This window comes from Uranotaenia lowii, chromosome 2 (assembly GCF_029784155.1).
Source record: "Uranotaenia lowii strain MFRU-FL chromosome 2, ASM2978415v1, whole genome shotgun sequence".
Classification (NCBI taxonomy): domain Eukaryota; kingdom Metazoa; phylum Arthropoda; class Insecta; order Diptera; family Culicidae; genus Uranotaenia; species Uranotaenia lowii.
The window spans coordinates 247656762-247683755 of NC_073692.1; the positions used below are offsets into that span (position 1 = coordinate 247656762).

Consider the following 26994-nt stretch of genomic DNA (forward strand, 5'->3'; position numbering starts at 1 on the left):
CAATAGCGGGCACACACATATACATAAACTACATAAGTATCCACTCACTATTCGAATGCTATTTCTCGACTCTAGTTAGCAACTGTTGGGGCGGTGATGGGTTGATAGATGTGTATGCTGAATGTACTCGAATTGAGGTTTAGCAACCGTGGGTTCGGTTGGTCTGGTTCCAAATATATACCAGTTTCAAAATATGTCCGTTACCCTATTTGTGTTTCATCAATACATCTAGTTGAATGTAAATTCACGATGACATTTCTTGTCGCTTTTGAATGGAAGAAAACCCAGACTTGGGTTTCGAAACAAGAGACTTTTTGACTTGACTATTGAAAACCATGTTGGAGACCTCGACGTAGATGTGATATTTTAATTATAATAAACTGCAAAATATCATTAATAGTAATAACATTTGTATTTTCGCTTAACTATTTGCACACATAAAGTAGCGTTCGGTCAGATTGTTTCCAGGTTCTATGATTTACAATCGAGCATGAGTATATCTTATCACCTGCTCTAAATAGTATTTATCCCAAAGTTTTGTGTTCATTGATGAGCACACACCATCCACTCGTTCCGTCAATTCATTTCATCATGTTTTACGTTTTTGTCCAAAGGATTCCAATCGATTGCATGGAACCGGGAATTATTCTCCACCTCTGGTTTTGGTGCTACTTTTTGTTCCAATAGATTGCGCTATTCTATACAGATGTTATATATATTTTTTTGCAATTACAATGCCCAAATTTTCTGCTTTGTTTCAACTCTTGTCTTCGATATCTCGCTGATACGGTCGTTAAAGTTTGGAATTTATTATTGATAGTTTAACTACTTAATATTTAATTACAGTTAGCAATATTTGCATCATAATACCCTCCAATCGCTGGATTTTTAAACGCGATCGTAAACTATTATACTATAACCGTGATTTTCGAGATATGTGAATGAAATCAAATCATTTAAATTCTATGTAAATGTTATCGCTATGAAAATAAACGTGTCTTCTGTTAGCTTTTTTTTTAGATCCGAAGTTATCTTACACTTACTACAGTTAATTGTTTTGTTTTTTTTTACTTTGTTTTCAACTTGAGTCAGTTCTCCGGTATTGTTTTGTAGTAATGTTGCTGTTATTTGAGTTTTTGAGTTTAAATTTAATTATAATAAATACCTTAAATCTTTCGTTAAACGATTTGACGCGATCTATACGTTGAACATTTCGTGACGTTGATGAACGACGCTGATTGATTATTCTCAATGATAATGCATTTATTTAATTAGTTTATAATATTTTTTATTTGTAGGTAATGGTCCATTGTCCACTTATTTGTATGTAGTTGGGAATAAAATATAAAATTAGTGAGAAAGGTGAAACGCGATTTCCTTTTTATCCAAGATTCTGTTACGCGCGTTTCTATTGCGATTATTTCATGAATATTGAAATTCTCGTTATATCTTGCCTTCAAACATGTTTTGTCCGGTCCAAATGATCGATTCATTTCTTGATTTGTTTCGTTTCGTTTTGAGCAAACGTGTATGATAAAAGGGATTTCTAGTATTAAAAGATACAATTTTCTTCCAATTTTGGCTAGTAATGAAAGAGTGTGTTATTTTAGTGGTATGTTTACTAGACTGTTCTATTTGAACTTATGAACTTGGGTTCAGTAATGAACGTACATTTGAACGATCAAAACATGCTTTAAATCAAAGTTTCATCCCAAAAATATCTTGCAAAAACAGAACATAACCGTGCTTATTTTTAACAGTGTCTAATTGTTTGACGCTCTTTCATGCAGAAAAAATAGGTTCGATAAGAAAAAAAAATCTCGAATAAATAAACCAACTTCAAATTCCCTGCAAATTATTATATTTATAAGCAAGGTGAATTTGGAGGTATTTAATTTAACCTGGATACATAATTTTAATATTGACAATATGCCATTCAGTATATAAGTATTATGAGTATAAACAACTGCCAGGTATGAAATTATGCGTGTAACTTTACGTAACTGTAATATTTGAGCAAAAGCGAAATAAAGAATAATAAGAATTGCTTTGGAAAAATAATACACAAAGTAATAGACGTAAGCCGATTTGTGCTTTAATGAAGGCTATAAGGCACTTTAAAAACCAGAGACCAATTTATTCGAACAAGTTGACAAGCATAATTTTCAGTTCATGATTTGAACAAATTACACATAGTACCGGGAAGTCATAGTATATAGCTAAACAATTTTACAATAATTTTTAAAATGCGTCTACATAAAATTCGTAAGATTCAAAGCTTAAAATTAATTCAAAGTAGATAACGGCACCTGAAACATTTGTAAAACATTTTTGTTAGTCATTTCTGAATTTACTGTTTTGCATCAAGGGCATCAAACCACCATGCGAAATTGTGAATTGTTTTTCTTTATTTATTTTAAACTATTATTTTGAATTTGTTTTTTTTCGGTTATATTTTGAATTATTATAATCAACAAAGCCGAAACAAATTTAAAATCTTTTTTTCGTCACTTGGAGATTAAACATTTCGAGGATGGGGGGAGGGATAATTTAAAAATATTCCAAATTTTCAATAATTTGAAACAAATTCGACCAAAGCTATTCATGCAACAAACTTGCAAACAAACTATATTACAAAAAACCGAAAAAACGAGTCAATTAGATCGAAAATTTGAAAAAATCTCGAATACAAAAGGAAAATTATATTTAAAAAATATCTTTAACTGTAATTTCGGGATTTAAAAAAAATCGAAAGAGGATAACAAAAGAAAAATTTGTTAAAAGTAACTAAAAAGAATAACGTCTAAATCCATCGAGTCGTTTTTGTCCAATTCACATTGGAAATTTTACTTTTCGATTTTTTTTATTTTGACACTTTTGTTCATTAAATGTTCGCTTCTATAATGGACAAATATGATTCAATTTTGTTTAAGTCAGGAAGTATTTCAGGTGACTTTGACATGTCTTTAAGCTGTTTCAAATTCATAGTTATAGATGGCATATGATTAAAATAAACTTGAAGATCAATTATGAAAATAAAAACGGATTTCAAAACTTCACATGACAACAACAGTTCAGTGTGATTAAAAAATAAATTTGCTGCGTTAGCAGCTGGACTTGGAATGTAAATAGATGCAATATTTCATACGATCAAAGGTACATTGTTCAGTTCATCAATCTAGGATGTTCAAATCAGAATACTGACTTTCATTAAAGTCTAATCGCTTCTTCGGAAAAGTCTTTAATGGAGTTTGTGAAATATTTAACCTGATGAAACAACAAATGTTTGGAGTTGGGAATATGATCGTTTTAGATGTGTTTGTGCATCTCTGAATTCATAATATTTTACACTAGAATGTGATTTCACAAAATGAGATTTTTCGAAACCAACTTGTCTGTAAATACACGCTAAGATGCTACTTTGCACAAACCGTATAATGTGAACCTAATAAAATTTACTCTATTCGATAACAGCATGAGTTTCGTTTGTCAACAAAATATTCATCAACGACGTAATCTTGTATTTCCTCGTATTTTATATTTTAAATTGTAATGTGTGAGTTTGTATAAAGGGTTTTGGTTTTAATAGTGTTTAATCAATAACCGCTTTTTTTTGTTCATGTATATTTCGCCTTTTTAAAATATTGCGTAATCAGTATATATCATATTTTGTGTTTTTTCAATCCAGTTGCGTTGGTAGTGTTTTCACAATTTCACTAACTCTATGATCGATAGACATAAATAATACACGTACTTACATGTTTTGACCTTTTTTTTTTGTTTAGTTTTGCTGTTGATTTGGAAATCGTAAAACAATGTATGGAAATGTACTCGAGAAAGATACAGATAGTAAAATATCGTGCAGAGTGACGCGTATAGAATCGTGAGAAGGATTAGAGTTTAGTGAATAGTGTTGTTTTCTTACCATTGAAGCTGATTTCATCAACAAGTTGCGTGCACCTTATCAAGCATATCATGATTTCTTGTGAATTTGTCAAAGTTTGGACATTGGTTTAGCCAAGTAAAATGGATTGTATGGAAAAATGACAATAAGATATCCTGCATAATGAACGAAATAGGTTGGAAACATCTAGTTCCGCCGGTATCGGTGGAAGTGATTGTGGCAATACCGAGAAATACAATACTGTTGGTTCATTGTTTTACTGTTGTTGTTGTAGTTTTTTTTTGTCAACCGAAGCTTCTGATTCTAAAATTTTTGACTTTTTTAGCGATTTACTGCAGTTAGCAAGTACGTAACCTGCCTCCATATGACGTGTATTGTTATATTACAGTGCATCACTAAATTATTGTCTATATTATGTTAGCTCTGTTCACACGAGCTCTAGCAGTTTTCGATACGCAAGTGACGTTTCTCACTATTTAGTGCATCGATAATTGATTAGAACAGTGCAGCGCTAAAAAGTAGTGATTTTATCGGAATGTGTCAATGAACTCTAGCAAAGGTTAACATAGGGATTTATTTCTGATGTTTTTGTAAACACAAAACTAAAAATACTACTATCATATGGATGTTGGATTTGTCTCTCAATAAGTGGGATTGTAAACATTGGTAGACTAGCTCAGCTAATACTGGAGAATTAATAATCAGCATTTGGAATTGTATCCTATGGTCATACTTCGTGATAGTATTTTAGGTGTGATACTTATCTTTGTTGTTAGATAAATAAAACGGTATATTTTTAACGTAGTTCCAATTTTAAATTTTGCGAATGCAAAGTCGCTTGCAACATAATTAACCAATGAGAATTGCGCTTAGCTATAATAGTAAACATTTTCTTGAGAAAATGTACATAATCTCCGCACGGATGACTTATTCAACTGGATCCCATTTTCTGATTCGAATTCTCTTGCGCTGCTTAAAGTATTTCGTATTTAGCATAGGTAAATATCACGTTTGTGTAGTTTATCTAACATTTTCCTTAGTGTATTTCAATATGGCAGCATTGTTTGTATATAGTTTTGTTCTTGCTGTTTTTGTAACAATTGTCTCGTTGAATCCAATTGCCTCCACGAGACTTTATACAGATGCCTTATTGCTTGTGGAAAAAACTATTTATGCGTGAACCAATAGATAGAAGACTAGGTGCCAGTATTTGCCAACAGCGACTTCTATAGGTGATCCAAAACAGTTCGCAACTGTCAAGCCAGGTTGTGAGAAATCCGGACCACCGGAATCAGCTCCCCGTTTAGAGTTAAGGGCTCAGCTGTCAATTATCCACAGTGCAAACATGTAATCGATTGTTTTAAAAGAAGCTTTTCAGGAAACCGGCTGGTCCAGCGTCTTGCTGTTGTGATTGTGCTGTCTTCAGTTTTGCTTGAGCATTCTTTAAAGCTCTGTAATTAAAAAAAAGTATGGTCAAATAAGCAATACATTCTGAATAGAAAAAAAATGCCGTACTGTTGTAAATCCATGATTGTTTTTTCTTTCTGGTTCTGTTCTTCCTGCGTCATTTGTACCAGTTGTAGTAATCGCTCGGTTTCAGCGGCAGATCGTTTGGCGTCTTCCTTCGCTTCTTCAAGATCTTTGGTTGCCCTGCGATACAAAAGTTGTACATTGTATATTTTGTTAATTTTGAAGTTGTTTGAACGACAATTTTCACTTTATTTACAATTTTTGACTATTTTTTTGGTGAAGAAATTAAAAGTTAATTTCCAATTTCTAAATCTCCATTAAACTATTTATAGTATGCTAAGAATGATGAAACTGTAAGCGCTATGGCTGAATTCATAAGGGGGATGTAGGGTACTTTGGGATACCTTTTTCATTTGCTTCAAAACGTCTACACAAAATAAGGTAAAATGAACATAACAAATGGTATAAATTCTAGGTACATTTGTAAAGTTTCTTTTAGCTATACCTATATTTTTTTCAAATAATTTTTATTAATTTTTTTCAAGTTCTAACTGTTTCAAAAATAAGATTCTTTTTTATTTTAAAAATTTAGGTGAAATTATTTACCATCAAATCAAAACCTCTTTTCTAAATAATAATTTAGTGTTAACAGTTTATCATCGCTGGTTTATGATTTTAATTTAATGATTAATGGCATTTCGGTGAACTATACATTCTAATAGGAAGAATTTCAAATGAAAGTAATGAAAATTATAGACGGATAGATTAGATTAGGAAGCATGAAAGGTGTTGAAAATGAGCCAAGAGCGTGATTTGAGAAAACTTCTTGCCGCACAAGACCATTTGTCCCACATCGTATTACTGTCTAGAAGAAGCAAAGTCGATAGGCTGACTTTGCATTGATCTATACAATGATACATGGATGGATCGAAGCACGTGTTTTTCGTACCCCGATCGGTCCGATCGGCAATTTCACATGGAGAAATAAACAATAGAGATGTTTGCGATCAAATAACTTTCACAGACATGGATCGAGAACGTACTTGCAAAGTTCATTCATATCCTCATCGCGTTTCATTAAATTCATACAATTTTTTAAATCCTCATTTTGCATAAGATAACATAAGATACAGTTCAAATTTACTCATGTAAACGTTACTTAAAAATTCTGCAATAATCATGGACGAGTTTTTAACCAAAAAGAAGCTTTTCACACCCCAGGGTTTGAGAAATTCAAAAATGATCTCAAATCGATTCGGTCTAATGATAGGTACATATTATACAAAAGATGTTCATAGAGCTTTTTTTAATGAAACATCGAGTAAACTCTATAGTATACTAAATGCATACTGAAGCGTAAAAAATTTGACCTGATGTTCATCGGAATACTTACTTATCAAGGTGTTGTTGTGTTTCTGTTAACTGTTTGTTAAGCTCTCCAGCGGCTGCTGCTGTTCCACCAGCCTGAAACGATCATCATTAACATTAATGCACTGTTGTACATATTCGATTGGAGAAACTAAACAAAGTAATACCTTTTGAAGCGACTTCTCCAGTTGATCCATTTGCTCCTTTCGCTTCTTCAACTGCTTGTCAAAGTCAATGAGATTCTTTTCCTTTTCCTCTAGCTCTTTGCGCTTGTTCTCGATTACCTTACGTTGGTCTTCAAACGTTTTACGTTCACTCTCCAAAAGTCGAGTGGCGTCTTCAATTTGTTTCATTTGTGCTTCCAATTGTTTCCTATCCTGCTCGGAAATACCTGCGGCCTGCGCTGCCTTTTGATTAGCGGCTTGCGTTGCCTGCTGTAATTGTTGCTGCAATTGCTGTATCTGTTGCTGCATTTGTTGTAGAGACTGTTGCTGCTGCTGTGCCTTTTTAGCCGCTTCTTGGGCTTCCACCTAGATAAAGTTGCAAATTCATGTCAGCATTATTTTTTATGTAAACTGATATAAATGACGTACCTGACTCTTCTCAAGTTCCTGTACCAATAACTCGAGCTGATTCTGGAACTGATCGCGTTGAGTGACTGCAGTTTTAAGCTCATCTTGTAGTTTTTCCATTTCTTTTGGATTTATTTGTGGCTGTTGCGGTTGTTGAGGTTGCTGTTGCTGCTGCTGTTGTTGTTGTTGCTGTTGTTGAGTCATTTGTTTTTGCATATTTGTCATTTGCAGCAGCTGTTGTTTCAATTGTTGTTCCATGACCTGCATTATAATTAATTTAAAAAATTTTAAGCTATTAGAACCATGAAGATTAACTCAATAATTTTACCTGTAATCTCTTCTGTAATTCAATAGCTGCCTTTTCAGCCTGATCGGCGCGATTCTTCTCTTGCTCAACCACTTTTCGCCATTGGTCCAATTCACTATCCCCCCGTGCGCCGGTTTCCTGTAGCATTTGCTTGAGGCGAGCAATTTCTTTCTTGTAGTTTTGAAGTTCTTGTGTATTATTTTGTCCTTGTCCATGAACTCCCTGAGGGGAATTCTTAAGACGCCTGTTCTCTTCACATTGTCTTTGCAGTTCCATTTCGGCAGCGTTAAGTTCTTGCTGGAAACTCATCAACATGTCCTGACTTTTTTCGAGTTGCATAACAAGCTGATCCCTTTCAGCCATGAGCTGTTTGTTATCAGCTTCTATCTTCATGATGTTTTGTTCGATATGATTACTAGAAGCATGTTGATGTTGCTGATGATGCTTTTCGTAGATTTTGGTAGACTGCCGCAGAGTTTCTTTTTCGGCTTCGGATTTTTCTAATCGCTCTAGAACTCGTGTCAATTCAGCATTCATACGCTCAAACTCTATGCGTGTTGCTTCATATGCTTCTTGTTGCTTCGTCAAGTGCAGTTGAGCCTTTTCAAGTTCTTTGGCAAGGCGGCCTGCTTCCATTTCGGTAGCATCTCGACTCTGTAGGGCCTTTTCTAATCGATCTCGCAATCTGTCAATTTCATTCTTATCACCCATACCAACTGAAGCAGCTGCTAGTGCTCCTGGACTAACTGCTGAACCAGGATTCTGTCGCAATCTTTCAACTTCCTTGAGAAGCTTTTCGTGCTTATCACGTATCTTCTCGTATTCAATATGTGCACGTTCTGCTTCGGAACGTTGCTTATCTTGATTAGCAATAAGTTTTTGAACTTCTTGGCGAGCTAGATCCAGTTGTAGGGTAGCCTCATGTAGCTTAAGTTCCATAGTTTGAAACTCGTTTTCTCGAGCTTCAAACTTCGTTTTGTACTTTTCAAGTGATTCTTCTTCGTATTGCGATTTGCTTCGGATAGTTTCAAGTTCCATAAGCATCTTGTCATATTTCTCGCGGATTCGGTCATTTTCCTCTTTAAGGCGCCGGGATTCTCTAGAGAAGGATTCATTTTCTTGTAAGCGTCGTAATTCGGCGGAAGTCTTCTCATGCCGGTCCCTCATTTTCTCTATTTCTATACAATACCTCGCAGCCTCTTCTTGTGCAGCTTCTAGTGATGCAGCCTGTTTGGTATAGCTATTATGAGCACGATCCAATTCATATGAAACCCGTTCCATTTCTGTGTGCATATTTTCCTTTTCAGATTGGGTTCTTCGAAGATCGGCCTGAATTTTATCCAGACGTTCCCGGAGCAATTCAACATCTTCTTTAGCTTTGTCCTCGAGTTCTTTGGACCTACCAAGCTGCATTGCTGCTCGATCACAAGCTTCCTGCAGGCGTGTTGTTTCTTCTTGCAGTTTCCGTAAATCTTCTTTTGCTTTTGCTGCAGCTAATGCCGACCTTTCGGCCTCCACCTCCAGACGATTACGATCTGCTTCGGCTGTGTCGCACCTCGATTGGAGTCGATAGATTTCGTTTTGAGCTCGGTCGTACTTTTCCAGCATTTTTTCAAATTCTTTTGTGGAATTGTCTTTTTCGTCGATCAATTTCTGGCTAGCGTAAAGCGATTTATCCAGTTTTTCTTTTAAAATATCAATTTCAGTGACGGCATCATCCCGTTCCATCTGCAGTTTCTGGTGTATTTGGTGTGCTTTCTCCCAGCGCTCTTTGACAACCTCCAATTCGGTTTGGATGGCGTCTCTCTCACGCTGGCATTTCAATACGCTGCTTTGTGATGATTCTGATTTTTCTTTAAGTTTCTCAACTTCATCGAACAGAACATCGCGTTCCTTCTGCAGACGACCCATTGCATTTTGCAATTTTTCGGCTTTGTCGCGGAAGCGTTCAAGTTCCAGTTGGACGGCTTCTTTTTCTTTCTGAACACGAGATGACTGTCCCAGTTGTTTGTCGAGTTGTGATTGCACGTTCTCGAATTCATAGTTGATCTTTTCCTTCTCGAGTTGTAGCTGGGTGTTGTATAAAGCAAGCGCTGTTATTTATTCAAAACATTTAAAGATAAATCACTTACCCGTCGAGCTTCGGCAATGCTCTTATCCAATTTTTCTTGCAAGTGGTCGACTTCGTTTTGTGCTTTATCCAGTAAATTCTGTATTTTTTCTTGCTGTAGCTGTGACTTACCAAGTGTAGCTTGAGTTCGTTCCATCTCCTCGCGAACTTTGTCTAACTCACCATATGCCTAAAAACGTATACAGGTATGAGCTTTGTGAAAATGAATGATTTTTTTCATGGTGTGAACAATCTGTGGGTTCTGTTGTTGCTGGCGATTGTGTGAAATGAGAGAGAAGAGTATGGGGATCTTTTTGTTATGGGATAAGACAACTCCTACACTGATGATTTGAAACTATTAATGACCGCGACTTTTAAAGTGTCGTTAATATTGATGAAAGTTACGGGTTATATTCAAGAAATCATCTGAAGGCTAAATAGGTATAGAAGAAAGAAGAATTTTATCAGCCACTGATTAGAGATAAAGAAGGCTTGAAGCGGATGCTTTTATCATATGTGTTACATTTCTGGTACGTAATTCAACTTTCAATGGAGGCAGGATAGAACATGTCTTTTTTATTTGATTTAAACCTAAAGCAGAGAATACAACATACTGAATACAAGATATCGATTATAGATATTTACGAGAATATGACGGTTATTATGTATGTACACATTGAGGTCCTATACAAAAATTATTAGGCTTTTACCCAGGGTCTAAACGCTAGTTGATTATGTGAGTAGACAAATGTTTTCCACAACACAATATCACGATATATGATGATGACGATAAACAATACAATTTAAATTGCTTCACTCCTACCATACATTACGTGGTGCAATAGCATATTTGTGTCAATCTTTCACCTACCTTGTTTGCCCTTTAGCTAGATTGAAAAACACCTTCAGAGAATGATATTAACACAATAAGAGGCAACCCAAAATGAACTATTAAGTATTTCGATGGCAGTTTTTGAAAATCAAAGGCCAATATTATCGACAGAGTGTTCCCTACAAGATCCCCATGCTCAGTGCTTGTTTCTAGAATATTACTAAATATGATCAAGAGTCTTAAATGCTAAAAAACATCTCTCGAAATAACCATCCTTATGTGGAAACACTCTTAACAATGAACGCGTCGTAACAACAAATGAAAACATATGCAAAAAAGCTCACTTTAGATGACATCAGCGTTTTTTTGATCATTTTTTTTGGCAAAGGAAAGTGATGCACCGTGCAATTCAAGCTAGGTGTTGAGCTAAGAAATTAATCCGACCATGAATATGGCCAGTTCATAGCTGTTTTGCAATGTCGATTACCATTTGTGGACGTAAATGATATAAGGATGGTTAAAATGACAATAGAGAGAGAGAGAATAAATACAATTTTCTCCCATGCTCTTGTTTCCTAGTCACGTTTGGTGTAGGTGTAGTTGTAGTTATTGTTTTTGTTGGTTTTTGACATGTTGGCGTGGACATTTACCTTATCCCTTTCACTAACAATTCGTTGTATGCCGGTTTGACTTCTTTCCATTTCCTGTTTTATGCTCTCTTGTTCACCTTGTGCGTTTTCAAGTTTAGCTTTGAGTCTATAAACCTCGCCTTGACTCTTTTCTAATTTTTCTTGCAAGGCTGCAGCTTCGGCTCTTGCTCTTTCGGCATCGGACTAAATTATAAATAAAAAACAAATATATTGTTTTTAAAATGGAACTAAATCAACCTGCGAGATTTAAAGAGAGATTCACTAGAGAAAATAATCAATAAGTAAAAAGAAGAAACAAATGAAACATTTTCGGCTCAATGCATTGCGAAAGATAAACGGGAAGAAGGACAAAGGAATGAACAGTAAAATAATCGAAAAGTTGTATTGAACAAAACAAGGTTTAGTTAAAGTTATAATTTAAAACGAGCAATAAATGAACTAGAGCAGAATAAGTTGATAATATGATCCTTTACACTATTTTAACAAACATGTAATATATTTTACAAAAATCGATAACGAATAACGCAAAAGCCGTGACTGTGCGAGAGCTTTCTTTCTCCTTGAGAGTTTACGGTGTGTATAAAGTGTACTTTGTGTAAACTTTTAACTTTGATGAAAAAATAGCTCATAATCAATTGTAAAAACAAGAAAAGAACTAGCTGAGAGCTGTATACGCAATATAATTAAGGTTGAAAGTTCAAAGTTTCAAAAAGATCGAAAAGTAACTAAAATATGAAACGTGGAAAGATTTAGAATTGCAAAGTGTGAAATGTAATCCTCTGAATGCAAAAAAGAAACTCCTTTGAAAACAGAATGGCAAAATTTGGAAGTAGCATTCTCAAAGTTGAATATTCTACTCACAAAACTGTCTACTGTCTGTTCCTAAAAATGTTTGTGAATGTGTTATCAGTATTTTCTTATTTCGGGAATTAAATTGCTAATGCACTAAACGATTTGTGAAGTTATGATAAATTTGTTTTTGTTTTGCATATGTATGTCACTAGAAATTATCGAAGAAACTGATGAAAAAATTGCATGATTTGGATAACTATTTCTAAGCTACATTACGTGTTTTTTTTTAATTCAAAATGGTGGAAGCAGCGTGACCTTTGGTGAATTGTTGTTTGACTACTGATTTGATTTATTCAGTTACAGTTTTTTTTTAAATAATATGGTTATATATTTACAAAACAGTGTAATTGCAAACTTACAAAAAGCACATTTTGTATTTTTGAGAACATTATCATCATTCTAGAAACGATTTTGAGCATATCATAGTTTATCTGTTTTCAGAGAAATTATTTTATAATCAATACACTATGAACAATGATGTATGGCTATTATTGAACCATAATTTGCACATCAATACAAAAACATTACTTCCACTGGATTATTTCCTTCCGGTGTGAAATTAAAATAACCTAAATGGAACGATGTATGTGCACCCGGGATATGTAGATTTAGTTATAACTATTGTGAAAGGTATTTTATACAAACTTTTTAGAATTTTAAAAGACGGATGATTGCTGTTTAACTAAAGTTAGCCAAAACATAACTCAAGTTTATCAGATTGGATCATATTTACATGGTGGTAAATTTTAATGATTGTTCTCTTATTCATTGTTTTATGCGAGTTCCTTAAATGATGTCATTTATGAGAGTAACGAAGATTTAAGTCTTGGAAGTTTCTAGATCTCAATACTGAGAAGAATTCAATTAAATTTCTCAAATAGTCAATGTGATTTTGCGCCATCATTAATAATAAAAAAATACCTAGCAATCACATTTGTTGAGTTTCCAGTTGATGTAGTAACTCAACTGACCCAAAGCTATCCAAGTATCGAATAAAAACGAATTGATCTGAAAGCTATTTCGATTAAGGTTGACAAAACTGAAGGGCAGCGTGATGGAGGTCGAAACTTATGACTTTGTCATTTGGCTCAAGGATTTTTCGCTGTGTTTACATTTTCATACAGTCTGGAAATATGTCATTTCACGACAAGTGAATCATATCATTTTATTTTTTTATATTTTCAATCGTTGTTCATTTTGTGTACTTATTCAAACGATGCGGATTTTTATTTAAACTGAGCGTTTGGTGGCAAATGCTTGAAAATAGTAAGAAAGGAATTTTCTGTTATGTTTTTGTTTCACCATTCAACTCATACATCGTTCCATTAGGTAAGCTGGAAGGGTACAATTTAACTATCCACTTTGGCATTTATTTAAGCATAAACATCAAGCTACAGCAGGCCATATCGATTATTTATGTTCTAAAAGATTATAGACAAGTGACAATCATCGAAGCATTAATTGGTCTACTGTTTTTGCATATCAGTTTATTACAGTTACAGAAATTATTCCAAAATAAAATAAAGGAATTTCAGTTACTGTCACAATCGGGGTTTCAAAGGTACATGACGCTAAACGGAATGAATGCTATTGTGGGAAAAACTTAAAATTCGCATTGGGATTTAAATGGAGCGCATTCGCAACACTGCCCAGGCGAAGGTGTGCCATTCAACTAAACATGAATACAGGATTCACTTATTTAAGACAATGATAAATGGTGAAGCAGGGTTCTCGAAAAGAAGAAATCGGAAGAAGGCGAGTAGACAGAATACGGATTGGCTTACATAGAATGATAATCTAAGATTTTCTTGTTTTCTAAGAGAGATAAAGAATCTTACTTGAGTGACTCGAAGCTCTGTTTGAGTTCTACGTAACTCTGCAGAAGTTTTGTCCGCACGTTCTGTAGCCCGGTCTAGCTCTTGAGAAGTCGTGAGTGGTGATCTTCCGTATGACGTCTTTGGATAGAAATATTGAAAGAATGTCTTGGATTAACATTACAATCTATAAACTGTATCGCTTACCTGTGGACGTTCGAGTTCAGTTCTCAAACGTTCGTTTTCAAGTTCCAAACGAGCAATTCTCTGCTTGGCATTTTCCCAATCCATTCCGCTTCGTCCAACGTCGTTAGCTGCCTTATCGAGTTCAGCCTTCGACTTGCCTAGCTCACTCTGAGAACACTCCAGCTTCGATTCAAGTCGATCTTTCTCGTTGAGGGCACGATGCAGACGTGTCGTTAATTTTTCAACCTCACTATCAAGAGCGTGAAGTTTCATTTTGTATTCTGCAAGCTCGCGTTCGTGAAGTTCGCGTTCTTCCTTCTTTTCAGATTCTGCTCGATCGCGTTGATCTCTTAGCTGCTGCATTTGCTTCTCTTTGTCGCCAATAGCTTCTTCGAGACTAGTTAATGCCCCTTCGGAACTACAATGATGTGCTTGCATGGCTGTCAAACGAGCTCGTGCCATATCCACTTGATTATCTTTTTCCTTCAGTAAATCCTCTAAATTTTCAATCTTTAAAAAGAAATTATCAGCATCTGAACACTACTGAAAATTGATTTACTTTTCAAATATTTACTAACCTTTCGTTGTAGAACGTTTATTTTGCGGTCCTTGATGTCCATGTGTTCTTTTAACTCCGTCAGTTCAGTTTGAATGCGATTCTTTTCCTGACTGGATTGCATTGCGTTTTGGGTCTTTTTCTCGATCATACGGTTCTTCTCCTCAAGACGGTTGCGGAGCTCTTCAACCTGCAAATAGAATCATACACTTAGAGCAGGTTTTCAAAGTTCATCAAAACATGGAGAAGCGAAAATAGGACTTTGGAAACAACCCGATGTTTTTATCTAATTTCCACTATAGAAAAGATCGTTTTTAGTGAAAATGTGAACATGAATAGATTATTTGGTATGAATAATTCTAGAAATATTCAAGATTTTAAAAGTATATCGTTTTTAAGAATAACCTTGATTGCATACACTTGCGTACATTGAGAAATACTTACTTAAAACAAATAATGAAATTTTTTGGTGACTGTCATATTGTAACAATTTAGTTTTTTTTAAACCAAACCTCTCTTAAGTGAAATTCAAATCTGGGAATCGATCTCAGAATTAAAAGTGCAGTTTTTAACAAAAATAATAAATTTTGAACTCAAACATAAAAATTCAGAATTTAGTTTTGTGCAGATAGTGGAAACATTGAATTAGAGCGATGGAAAACCTTCATTATTGGTTTATTCTTCTCGGTGGTAATAATATTTGGTTTCTATACCATTAACAGACCAAATAGGGGAATTGAATTTTAGTACAAAAATGCATTATAGTTTGTTAGCATAGTAGTAATTCCTCATTGAAATCCAAATCTCTTAACTTGAAAACAATTTAATCTTTTTTACAAAAAAAATCAGGTCTCATTTCAGGCATTCACTGGAGATTAATATTTCAGTACCTAGAGAAGAAAGCATAGTAAGTTACGATGTGGTGTGATTAGAGGATAGGTTAACAATGTAAACTGATGTTTTGCTGAGAATAATGGATCATTATTTCATCTGCTTATTTTGAACATAATTTTTAATGTTTTGAAATATGTATGTCTTTAAACAAAGCTTCTTCTTAGTAGACCTCCTATCATTTTCGGTTGACAAGTGTATGCAATCATTTAAGCTTTGTTTGCATGCTTAACATTTACATGACTACTCAAACCATGCTGATCTTGGTGTCAGAGTGTACTATACAGAACGAAATCGTGTTGATTGAAAGTAAAGCAGGTTTTTGGTATCAGCTAGTTGCTGCTAATCTAGTAGAGTTCAATCACATCACTAAATCTGGTGATATTTTTTGTATGCCGAAGACCGATTGAGGAATATTGATTGCATGTTGAATTTAGCTTCAGTTGTGTGATCTAGTATCACGTTGAGTTAGGCACATAAAACAAATTTGATTGGTGGAAATAAAACATCACGAACAAACAAAAAATATGTGAATAGGACAAAGTCACACAATGCAGGGTGTTCCAAAATCTTATCTACCACATACCATTTTACGTTCCAGTAACTAAAAATATTTTTTTTTGGGAAGACAATAAATTACATATGTTAGACCGTACTATTTAAATGCTGAATCCATAGCAAAAATTGCACTTATTGTGACGGTTTGTACATTTCTTATCTGTATGGTAGTGTGAAGATCGATAGCTTCGTATGGTTTAAAATAAACGGTTTCTAATAGTGAAAATAGCTTTAATCGTGTTAGTGGTGTGGAGTTATTGATACGAATCTGTTTTTAGCTTAAAATAAAATATTAAATAACAAAATGGGAACCACTTCTAGAATATTGATTACCGTTAATTTTGGCTTTGATCATGACAAAGCTTATCATTTTAATTTACTTTTGAATATAAATTCTTGTGAGGGTCTTCTTTTGAGAATCCTTATTCACAGCGATTCAATGAAACATACATGCCGAGGCGAAATCGGAAAATTGTAATTTTCAAGCATAAGAAATCGACGATATACATTGGAATCGGGGAGTACAAACAAGGCTTACGAAATTACCGAAAATCTATAATAAACTTAAATTTAATTATTATTTTTATTTCTGGCACAAATTTTAGAAATTTTTCTGACATTGGTCATATAAATTGAATTTTCCAAGGAAATTTTCGATATTACTAAATTTTGAAATTTTTGCAATAGCTGTGAAATGAAATTAATTGTAATAACTTGACATCCTCCACAGAATTTTTGTTCAAATTTCAAAATTACCTTTTTTTTTCGAAACACCGATTTTTTCTCGGCATTCTTGAGTACAAGTTCTCAAAAGCTATAAAGTAGCGAAAAAAGCACATGAAAAATTACCGGGATGTTCGATTTTCCATACATTTTTTGAAAACCAACATAGTTCTAGCGTTATGGATTGAAATGTAATAAATAGTTTGGCACCGCTCGAAAATATCATTGAAAATGAAACTCACTCACATTTACTCATTTTTTCCATTGAAAATATTGCATGCAGTTATCGAATCAATCAGCGCATCAATTGCACATTATTTTTTCACGTTCGAGGATGTAACAACCGTATTTTTTATTTGAAAAATTGAAATGATCACTTGAATATTCAACACTTTCAACTGTACTTGGGTGTTTTGATCTTCTTTCCTAGTCTCTCAAAAAGTATGATGTGTAAATGTTTCGATTTCATTGCCGTAAAGTATCCGATTTCGGTTGGCTCGTTTGGTTTTCTTTTTTTCTTCTAGGTTGGACATTGACACGGGGGTCAAAATGTGACCATTCGTTAAACTGTAAAGTGTCGCTTGAACTTCCAGGGTAATGTCAAATTTCACACAGCATTGCTTTCAAGAAGAATTAGAATTCAAGAGTGAAAACGGTTACGATGTAAACAGTAGGGGAGAATGAGGATACTTGATCCCTGGGGATACTTGATTCCTTAGCTATATCTCGAAACTGGAATGTCTTACAAAGATCAAATGTTCTAGAAAAATGTGCAAAAATGAGCAAAATAACAATGCTTGTAGTTTAAAAATTTTTAACAAAATAATTGTTTGAGTAATTGAACTTTGTTTGAAAAATTTCACAAAATGTAACTTGAAGATCTTTTTTCATCACATTAAAATGTTCCTTACATGGGAAAATTATGAAAAAAATATTTGTTCCAATGTATCAATCGTTCGAGCGTAAAATGAACTTCATAATGCCATATTTTCAAAGCAATGGAAAACTCTCAACTTTTTTCAGAAAAAGTTTTCTAAAATGTTGATTATGGGTACAATTGATCCCCTAGAGTTGGGTACAATTGATCCCCCTTCCAAACGGCATATTCTTCTTCTGAATTGATCGTTATGATTGCTGATTACGAAATTACTAATATTTATCCAAAAACTAATATTTATCAAACAATTGTCTGAAGAAAAGAGCAAAAATAATTAATTTTCTCTTAATTATGAAAAATAGCGCCTTTAATTATGCAATGATATTAGCGTTGAGACAAAGTTATAAAATTTTCTTCTTATGTATGCTATAAATTGTGAAATGAGAACAAACATGACTAAAATAGTCAATTAACATTCTATCTTGGGGTTTTGTTTGAATTTTATACAAGGATTAGGGCTTCCTGAATAAAAGATCAAGTCTCCTTCAATAGGGGATCAAGTCTCCCCTAACTTCAGAAAAATAGCAATATTTTTTACTCCCACGAAAATGCTTCTAGTTCATCAACGGGTTCATGTATCGTTCTAATTTTTGGAGCATAGAAACTTGAAGTTACAAGCTGTCAGAAAATGTCAAAGACGGCGAGTTGCTAAATTTTTCCAAAAAGATATGGTGAAAATAAGAAAAGGGGATCAAGTATCCCCACTCTCCCCTATGGTTGTTAAACAGAACCCTATACTGGTAGGGAAAAACTGTACTAGACGCACCAGTGGGGCAAGAGGGCCCATGCCATTATTTTCAAAAATACGTCAACTTATGGCTACGAACGATGTTTTTCTTCATTTTTGTTGCTGTGAACAATCTGTTCTATCATTTCCTAGGTAAAAATCTTATTAAAACGACTTAAATTCTTAGAAACAGAGCGACAAATCAAATCTACATGGAACTTGTAATTTTTCATGATTAACATTAAAATTTTTATGGCAAATTAGACTGCGCAGACTTTCAGCTTTTCTTTTTTCCAATCGTATGCCGCTTCGGATGGCAATTAATATTTTTTTATATTTCATTTAATTTTCACAAATTTTAACTAAAAACAATCACTTCAAAATTGGGGCAGAATGCCTGCCAGGCCACGTGTTTACGCTAAAATTTAGAAAGCTGTTATTTTTTAGGAAAAACCGAATATTAAAGCAAAATTCCATTCTTTTTATTTGCTGACTCTCAAATTACGATAGGAATGCATAATTATATTAAATTTCGTCCTTTTTCAAATTTAAAAGGTGCACCAATATTTGATTCGAAAAAATAGTCTGCCGCCAATTTTGCCACGATATCAGCCAAGAAATTGAATTTTGTTGCCTATCTATAAGGATACCAAAAAGTGTAATTCAAAAAGCTAATTGCTGAAGTAAGCGAAGGATTGCGATAATCTGCAGGGAATCGCTGGACAGAAATAGGCCAATGGTTTGTGATGTGACCTGTCCGACAAATGCAAGACAAATGAGATTGTCTACTTTCTACAGTATGAATTTAGGTGTTTGTTTATTAATCGAAATGAATCAAAATCTCATCAAAGGAAAGAGCAAGGTGCATCTTCTTTTCTTCGAAGTCATGCTCATATGTCTTATGTAGCCGGAATCTTCGATGTCTAGAAACCGGAATGAAGTAGGAATATGTTTTAAGATATTTTGATGGTAGAAAAATATACCAGAGTACTAGCAACAATAAGTTTGGAACTTTTTCAGGACATACAGCGTCGATAAGTTTTGAATTAGATGACACGCACTGGCAGAAAAAAAGACAACCTTTGGGGCTAATAACAAATGAAGCCCGAGATGTTCAAATAAATACTATCAGTGGAGTAGGTTGAATGGACGAAAAACATTCAACGTGGAAAAACTTCTTTGTCTAAATCTTTTTATTGAACAAGTGGAATGGAATGTGCAAGAAACAGAATTTCTTTGATTTTAGGTAATAAGTCTGAACGAACAATAGACCAAAACGAAATATTATAAGAAAATCGTCAATTCGGAAGTAGATGTTGGTTGTAATGAAACCGAATGTTGTTCTAAACTGCTTAAATTTTAATTAAATAATGTCTATAACTGAAAATAATCATGTCAGATTTTTCTTACATTTTCATCATCATTCAACATAGTAATGCAATGTTTTATATAAAATGGTTAAAAGAGCTGTAACAATTTGTTTTCGGTTGTAAATAGTATCGCAGCTTACTGAAAGCAATTTAAACCGTTTTTAACCGAACTCGGATGAATTTGTTTTCTTCTAATAGGTATTTTCTTTTGTTTTTTTTTAATTTGCAAAAGCGAGTAAATGCGCTATATCCTTAGTCAATGACCAAAAATGAGAGTATAGAAAAATCCAAAATTTTAAAATATAAAAATTTGTAGATCGTAATTTAAGTTTGTATTTTCAGAACTATTAAGCTCAGCTTCTCAAACACAATTTGATTTTTTTTATTTGTTTTTTTTTTTGTGACACTTTACCAACGTTTTGGCATTCTGTATGCAGAATAACTCATTTTCAGCAACAGAAGGATGATCAGAGCCATAAATCTTTTATCAATAAGGAGCACTTTTTAGCGTGCTTTCAACGCATTGTCCCTCGGACCGTATGGTGGTCCATGCTTCTTCTCTTTTTTGTTCCTGACGTTTCTGCGTTCTCTGATCTACAGTAGGCCCGACCATTTTGTGTTTTTTTGATAGTTTTATTGTTTATATGTATTAAAATTCTTTAAAACATGAACTATAACAAGATGAATTAAAACATGCTTTTATTATTCTTCGGGCGTCATACATATGTTCTGGCTGTGAAAATACGATTAGTGATTAGTGATTGGTGATCTCAAGATTTATAAGTTCTTTAGATCTGTTTCGATAAAACTCTCGACTGTTCTGAACTTGTTTTTTCTGGAGACGACCTAGGAGGCGAGTTTAAAATTAAATATTTTTCACGGAAGTTCATTTTTAAACATTTATTTCATCTTTTTTTTTTTTTTTTGTTTCGATTATAGTCGTTTTAACATCTTTATGTCATTCGCGACTTATATCAACGATGAAGTTGGCGGACAAAGCAATGAAAAACTTATCCGGTAAAACTGTTATCGATGTTTACTCTTGGGCTCGAACTCTTTATTCCATCTTTGTGAAATGAACTTTTGCCAGTTCTGGACTAATTTTTTATGAATTATTTTCATATTAAAAGATGTATCGAACTTAATAAAAAAAATCAGTACAATGTTTTATATGCTTACTTCAAATATTTTCTAAAAGATACGCGTTTAAAATATTCGTTACAAAAATTTACTTATTGATCATCTACATGAAATTTAATATATTTTGAAAAAGCAAACCAAATGTGTATCGCTGGTGTGTTAAATAAACTAAATTGACATCTATAAAACAAAAACTTCAAATTCACAAAATTGTGTAAAATTGGTGAAACATATTGCCTGTTGATTCGAAACTGAGAAACAAAACATCAGTGCTTAAACTAAACTCTAGTTTATGGATTATTTAGTTTAAAAAAAATCGCCTCTACTTACATCGGCCTGCAGCATATTGTAGTGCTCTTCCTTGGCACACAGCGATTCCTTCAGCACGGCAATATGGCGCTGATAGTCCTAGAAAATTAGTTTACGCTTAATTAATGCTGACGAGGTCTAACGTGAATGAACAATTTTACAGCGACTAATTTCTGCAATGGGCTTTCATTTCCATCACACCTACCTGATGCTGCTCCTCGAGTGTTTTCATTTTGGCTGCCATTGCCATTATCTCCTGGTCACGGCGTTGGATCTCTAGCCTAAAGTCATCCAGCTTAAACAGAAAAAAAACGAACAGTGATATTTCAGTACAAACGATAAATTGCTGGGTCATCAGGATTTTGTGATTGAGTGAAATGAAAAACACGTTGATTGAAGCTGATTTCAAATTAATTCTACTTTACCGCATACTTAATCTAATTACAATGCTTTGAAGCTGTCTTAGAATGTTGTCGATAATACGGAAAGCATTTCGAAAGTTCAAATGAGGCATAATTTTGCTTTAAGAACAAGTTTAACGCTGTACATTTGGTTGAATTGAGATCCATTTTTGTGACATGTGTTAAATGTGTGTACGTTTTTATGAATAATCATTGTGGAAAATGAATTCCGCCTTATTGAGCTTCTAGTTCTTTCCATATAGTATGTTTACCACGTTTTCACATTCGTCAGATGATTCGTTATTTTCCTATACTAAAAACTAAAAACATCGATTATTCTATCTTTTGTGCTCGTTTTGGCTGTACGAAAAAGTTTCTTATTTCTAATGTACCTTTAAAAGGATATCAATAAATAACAGGGTGTCAACAATATTTCAAAATCATCAACTGGCAACAATACATAAAACTATATAGATATTATAGGGTTTAAAACAATCCCTTCCGATAGATAAACTGAACACTTAATACGGCCTCTTGTTTGGCTTTCATAACTTCAAACTATTATAGTTGATACATGATAAACGATAACTAATAACAATGCAATCACATTAAAGAATATTGGTGTTTCGATTTCCGTGATTTGATACGGTTCTGAATTAGGCTTATTTAGAACGAGTTTGAACAGATCATACTTACTATAAATTTACGTTAATTGCTATTCAACCTTTGCATTCCTGCGAAAGACTTCGTTAAATATGTGATTCTACCAAAACGAGAGATTTTCGGTGTTCAATTAAAAAAGGTTGATCGTTCGTTTGTCTCTCACTTGTACGATGTAGTTCGGCGGAACTAAATATCACTTGTGGAAATTGGGCACCGGATGTTCACAGCTATTCTATAGAATGTTAATATCTATCTTTTCACTTTTCTATTACGAATTTAATTACGATGCCTTTGTCCTGGTAGATTATAAATATATCTAATCCTATGTTTTTCTAAAACTACTTGTATATATGAATACAAATGTTCGATTTTTGTGTGATTGCATGCGTAATACTTGTTTGTTGTTGGATAATTTCAAAATAAAAATAGTTTTAATTCCAAAGGATTTGTGTTTTGCGCTATGAGGCGTTTTTTGATTCTTTTATACTTGTGATATAGGTACTTACTATTACTGAAAGTTCGAAATTTTGACATCTACCTTGGTAGGTATTAATTGACATATTAAGGTGATTGGATTCACCGTTCCTCGTACATTAGCTACCTGTATGAAGGATATATGCAGTTATGAGTTTTATTTCTTCTGAATATGCTGATCTTAGTTTAAAAGTGTTTGCTTGAATTTCGAGTTGTCAAACCATTGATTATTCTTAAACGGGGAGCGCCTTTAGTATTCGATTGGCTTATATAGTCCCAGATACGTCAAGTTCGATGGTTTCGTTTAGTCAATTCGATCGTTTGTTGTTTGTTAGTTATTTGAGCGTCGTTGAATTAAAACGGTGTAATTTAGTTAAGAGGATTAAATTTGGAAATCCATATGTTAAAATTTGAGTTTTTTTTTACGAGTCTGTTGATTGTTTGCAGGAAATGATATTTTATTTTTCGTCAAAAATTAGTGGATTTAAACATGTGGAGCAATTAAGAGTTCCGATGTTCGAAAAAAAATCAAATTTTTGGCTGTATTCTCAGGATCCAAGTATCAAAGAAACGCCAGGATTTTTATAAGAATATGCTGCAATTCGTTCCTGGTAGAGAATGCACTTTTTTCTAGTTGTTGTATGTTTAGTATTCACTTTGTTTTATAATTATCAAAAAACGTGTTGAAGCTTGAAATGTTCAAGAATACAGTTGAAGAAGAACTTATAGCCTTAAGAAAATATCACTCAAAAACCTTGTAAAGCCCATTTTTTCCTAGACATACTTATATGCTGCGATTATTCCTAATCGTTCGAGCTGGTTACAGGCTTACACATATGACGTGATGAGAGATCTGAATAATATCAAGAAAAGTGGTATTGATTTATTTCATAACTCTTCTTCTGTCATACATACATACGTGTTTACTGGATAAGTGTACAGTTAAACATCCTACTTTTCTTCGATCCTCAAAAACTGAGATAACTGCGATTCAAATCATTATAAAATGTCTACGAATTTTCAGTAATGCAAACAATCAGAAAAGACGCTTTATGGGGTTTATAAAAATATGTTTTTTAAAACTATTTTAACACCTCAAAAGGAACAAAGGACTTGTCAGCTCAACAGGTGTGAATAATTGCATAGAAACAGGTGTTTGAGTTATCAAATGATTGGTATGTGATGTTATGGTAGGATTTGAAGGGTAAGCATGATCCAATAATATTCCCGGTTCTGAAAGGGCTCTACGAGACGGTTTTTTTTTCTATTTGTCATTGATTACGTAACTTGTTCCTTTCAGCACGCGTTGTAGGATGTGACATGAGACGACACTAGTTGGTTTACAATGTGTTAGGGAAATTGCGCTGCTCAATATTGCAAAGAAAACAAATACGCTGTACCGAACATTGAGTTCAACTAACACTTTACATGATCTTCGATCGAAAGTTTACAAAAACTATTTTATTAAAATGATCTACAACCTTACTAGAAAGTTACTTAAAAAAGCATTAAACATAGCATAAATTAAAAAAAAAAATCCAGCAGCATCCTAATATATTTTGGAGATGTTCTTCCATCTCAAATGACCAATTAGATAACAGGTTTTAGATAACAGTAAGTGGCAAAAATTAACCGAATGAAATCAATAACATTAGGTAGTTACTATTTAACTTGAGAAACAAAATTAAACGACTTTTACGCATCGATGGACAACGTATCTACATCAAATTTAAAACTTACTTGTCGTTTCATGTCGCTCGCTCGATTATAGTCTAAGTCTAGTTTCGAGAATGGCGAGTGTTGGTAGTAAGTATTGCTTTTGTACGACATATTGCCATAGTCATTGAAGTAGGGTGGGTAGTCGACCGGGAATTGGCGTCTATTGAAAAAATTGTACGACGAGGATGACGATGGCAGATTGGTCAACGATCGCGACATGATCGGATTGGATGCATAATGTTGCGACAGGATGTTTTTCGTTTGGGGTATAATACTGTGCTGTTGGGAGATTAGATTCGATGTGTTGTTGTTGGTGTAGGTATTACTATAGATTGGCTTCGAGAGTAGGTAATCTGATGAGGGTCGGTAATTTCCGATGTAATTGGAGAGGTTGGATGTGGCGTTGAAGTTTGGCATTTGGGAGCTGACATTGGGGTAGGAGCAAAAGTTGCTCGCTAATGGCAGCATTCGATCGTGTGCTGCTGTCATGGGGGGTGGTGGAAATGGCGGTGGAGGTGGTGGGAGTGGTTGCTGTTGAGGTGTTTGATACAGCGACGGATGACTCACGAGCGAGTCTACAGATCCTATCTGCTGGTGCCCCATTGTGGGCGTCTGCGCATAACGCATGTTTAATATATTTGATGATCGAGATAATGATTTCGTGGTTTCGTTTAATAGATTTGTAATATTAAGTGATTGGGAGTATAGATTGGCCGCATTATCTGAGAGATTACAGTAATCGACTAACGAACATGATGGCAAACCGCTAATACTATAACGTCTTGCTGGTAATCGTGATGAACGATCCAACATTGTGGCTGATGGGTAGTTTGCGCAATAATTTGGCGGCTGTCCCTGGTAATGATTTCGCATTAGATCGGGCGTTGGCGAGCAGGTCTCGTAATCATACATCTGAAATTCGTGTCGAAAGGAGAAGAACACACAGTTTCGTTCACCGCCGTCTGTTTTCAGGATTTCGAGAAAATGGGAAAGCGATAATCAAAAATACTCTAGAAATTTCTAGATAATGTCGATTTTTTCGAAAACTTACGGGATCTGGCCCCTCTTGTTCTGTTAAACTAAATGTTGATTTTTTAAACTTTCAAACACGAACAAATATGTTGGGCCAATTTAGATAAAAACAAAAACGATTTTACTATACTTGCCAACAATTTTCACCTCCGTTTGTATTGTCAAAATTAAAACTCAAAGAATGAACCGAATTCATCAACCTGTTTGATTTTGCCAATGTGTTGTTGGTCATTTGAAATTTAAAGGAGCCACTGTCGCCGATAAGTTTCGTCAAAAATACTTGGTTTTTGACGAAAGAATTATTGATCATCAAAATATATTTAACCGCATTATGTTGCAGAGAAGTTCATGAGACAATGCAGAAGTACTCAAAAACAGACATCTGGGCTAAACAAAAACCAGCTTCAGGAGAGAAAAAAACACGATTTGAAAAACAAGATATTTTGAGATTTGCTCGTTTAAGTTGTTATTCATCAACTTAACCTAAAGATAGATACATTTTTTGTTGCCGTTTTCTGGTGTTACATACAAGACTTACATAGTTTAGTCAAAAATAAAACAAAAATGTCACAAGAACAAGACTCAATAAGGCGATTTTTCATATGCTTCATTTGACTTAAGAATGGCAATAATCATAATTCTTTCGCCAAAGAAACTAACCAAATGAAAATCTATGATGATATGTGGTCGAACAAATAACTATGTAATTAATTCAATTGAAATGATATGAAAGTAAAATGAGTTTTTTTAAACATGGTCATAACAGTTTTTGAAAAATCGATTGAGATTAAATTGATATTAACTTAAACTTAAGATAGTGCGAAGCATGAAATCGTATGTTTCCTAAGTATTCTACGGTAACAAACCAGTTAAGTGTTGCTTTCCATATAAGAAAACGTAAGCAATCTATCGAATCATAACGCTCACCTGCTTCTGAGCCATCGCTTGCATTTGTTGAAACATTTGGCGTTCTTCCTCTTTGCCTGGAGTGTATCATTGAGGGAGCGCATTGAAATGTAAAAAAAAACATCGTTTCCTGATAAATATTACACGCGGCACTATATTTTACTAAGTAGAAATAAGCCAATTTAAATTTATTGCTTTACACCCACCCAAAATTAAATTCTTTTAAAGTCTGGCTTTCAACTTACGAACTCCAGATTTTTCTCAAAGAACTTGAGACTCGTCCTGGCAACAGTGTATTTGTGAGTGTGTTCAAACATCGAATGCACTTACCCATTCCTTTGTTTTGCAACATCTCCAGCAGTTTTTTGATGCTTTCATCGCGGGCTTGCAGAGTCTGTTTCTGCGTTTCTATCCGTAGCTCGAGCTCCTGCATTGGTGCAAAAGAAGGAAGTATAATGGAAAGGAAATAAGAGTTAATTATTACGGGATGTAGCTCATGAACCATTAAGATTTCGCAAATAGG

General features: G+C 34.0%; 1 protein-coding gene across 4 annotated transcripts in view; it reads right to left on the bottom strand.

Annotated features, from left to right (window-relative positions):
- Nucleotides 1-388: 388 nt before the first annotated feature.
- Nucleotides 389-26994, bottom strand: part of LOC129747937 (trichohyalin) — a 51564-nt gene continuing 24958 nt past the window's right edge. Inside the window, exons 9-25 of one of the 4 annotated variants that reach the window (XM_055742362.1) lie at nucleotides 26802-26898; nucleotides 26493-26548; nucleotides 21482-21571; nucleotides 21298-21375; nucleotides 16099-16116; nucleotides 14644-14811; nucleotides 14087-14575; nucleotides 13904-14020; nucleotides 12075-12095; nucleotides 11214-11396; nucleotides 9754-9921; nucleotides 7643-9691; nucleotides 7336-7575; nucleotides 6910-7272; nucleotides 6768-6838; nucleotides 5420-5554; nucleotides 389-5355 (exon numbers count right to left, since the gene is read on the bottom strand). In XM_055742362.1, coding sequence (XP_055598337.1) covers nucleotides 5265-5355; nucleotides 5420-5554; nucleotides 6768-6838; nucleotides 6910-7272; nucleotides 7336-7575; nucleotides 7643-9691; nucleotides 9754-9921; nucleotides 11214-11396; nucleotides 12075-12095; nucleotides 13904-14020; nucleotides 14087-14575; nucleotides 14644-14811; nucleotides 16099-16116; nucleotides 21298-21375; nucleotides 21482-21571; nucleotides 26493-26548; nucleotides 26802-26898 — 4434 coding nt within the window. In that variant the 3' untranslated portion in view covers nucleotides 389-5264. The remainder of the gene's footprint in view (nucleotides 5356-5419; nucleotides 5555-6767; nucleotides 6839-6909; nucleotides 7273-7335; nucleotides 7576-7642; nucleotides 9692-9753; nucleotides 9922-11213; nucleotides 11397-12074; nucleotides 12096-13903; nucleotides 14021-14086; nucleotides 14576-14643; nucleotides 14812-16098; nucleotides 16117-21297; nucleotides 21376-21481; nucleotides 21572-26492; nucleotides 26549-26801; nucleotides 26899-26994) is intronic. The other 3 variants (XM_055742363.1, XM_055742364.1, XM_055742365.1) reach the window with 3 other exon arrangements.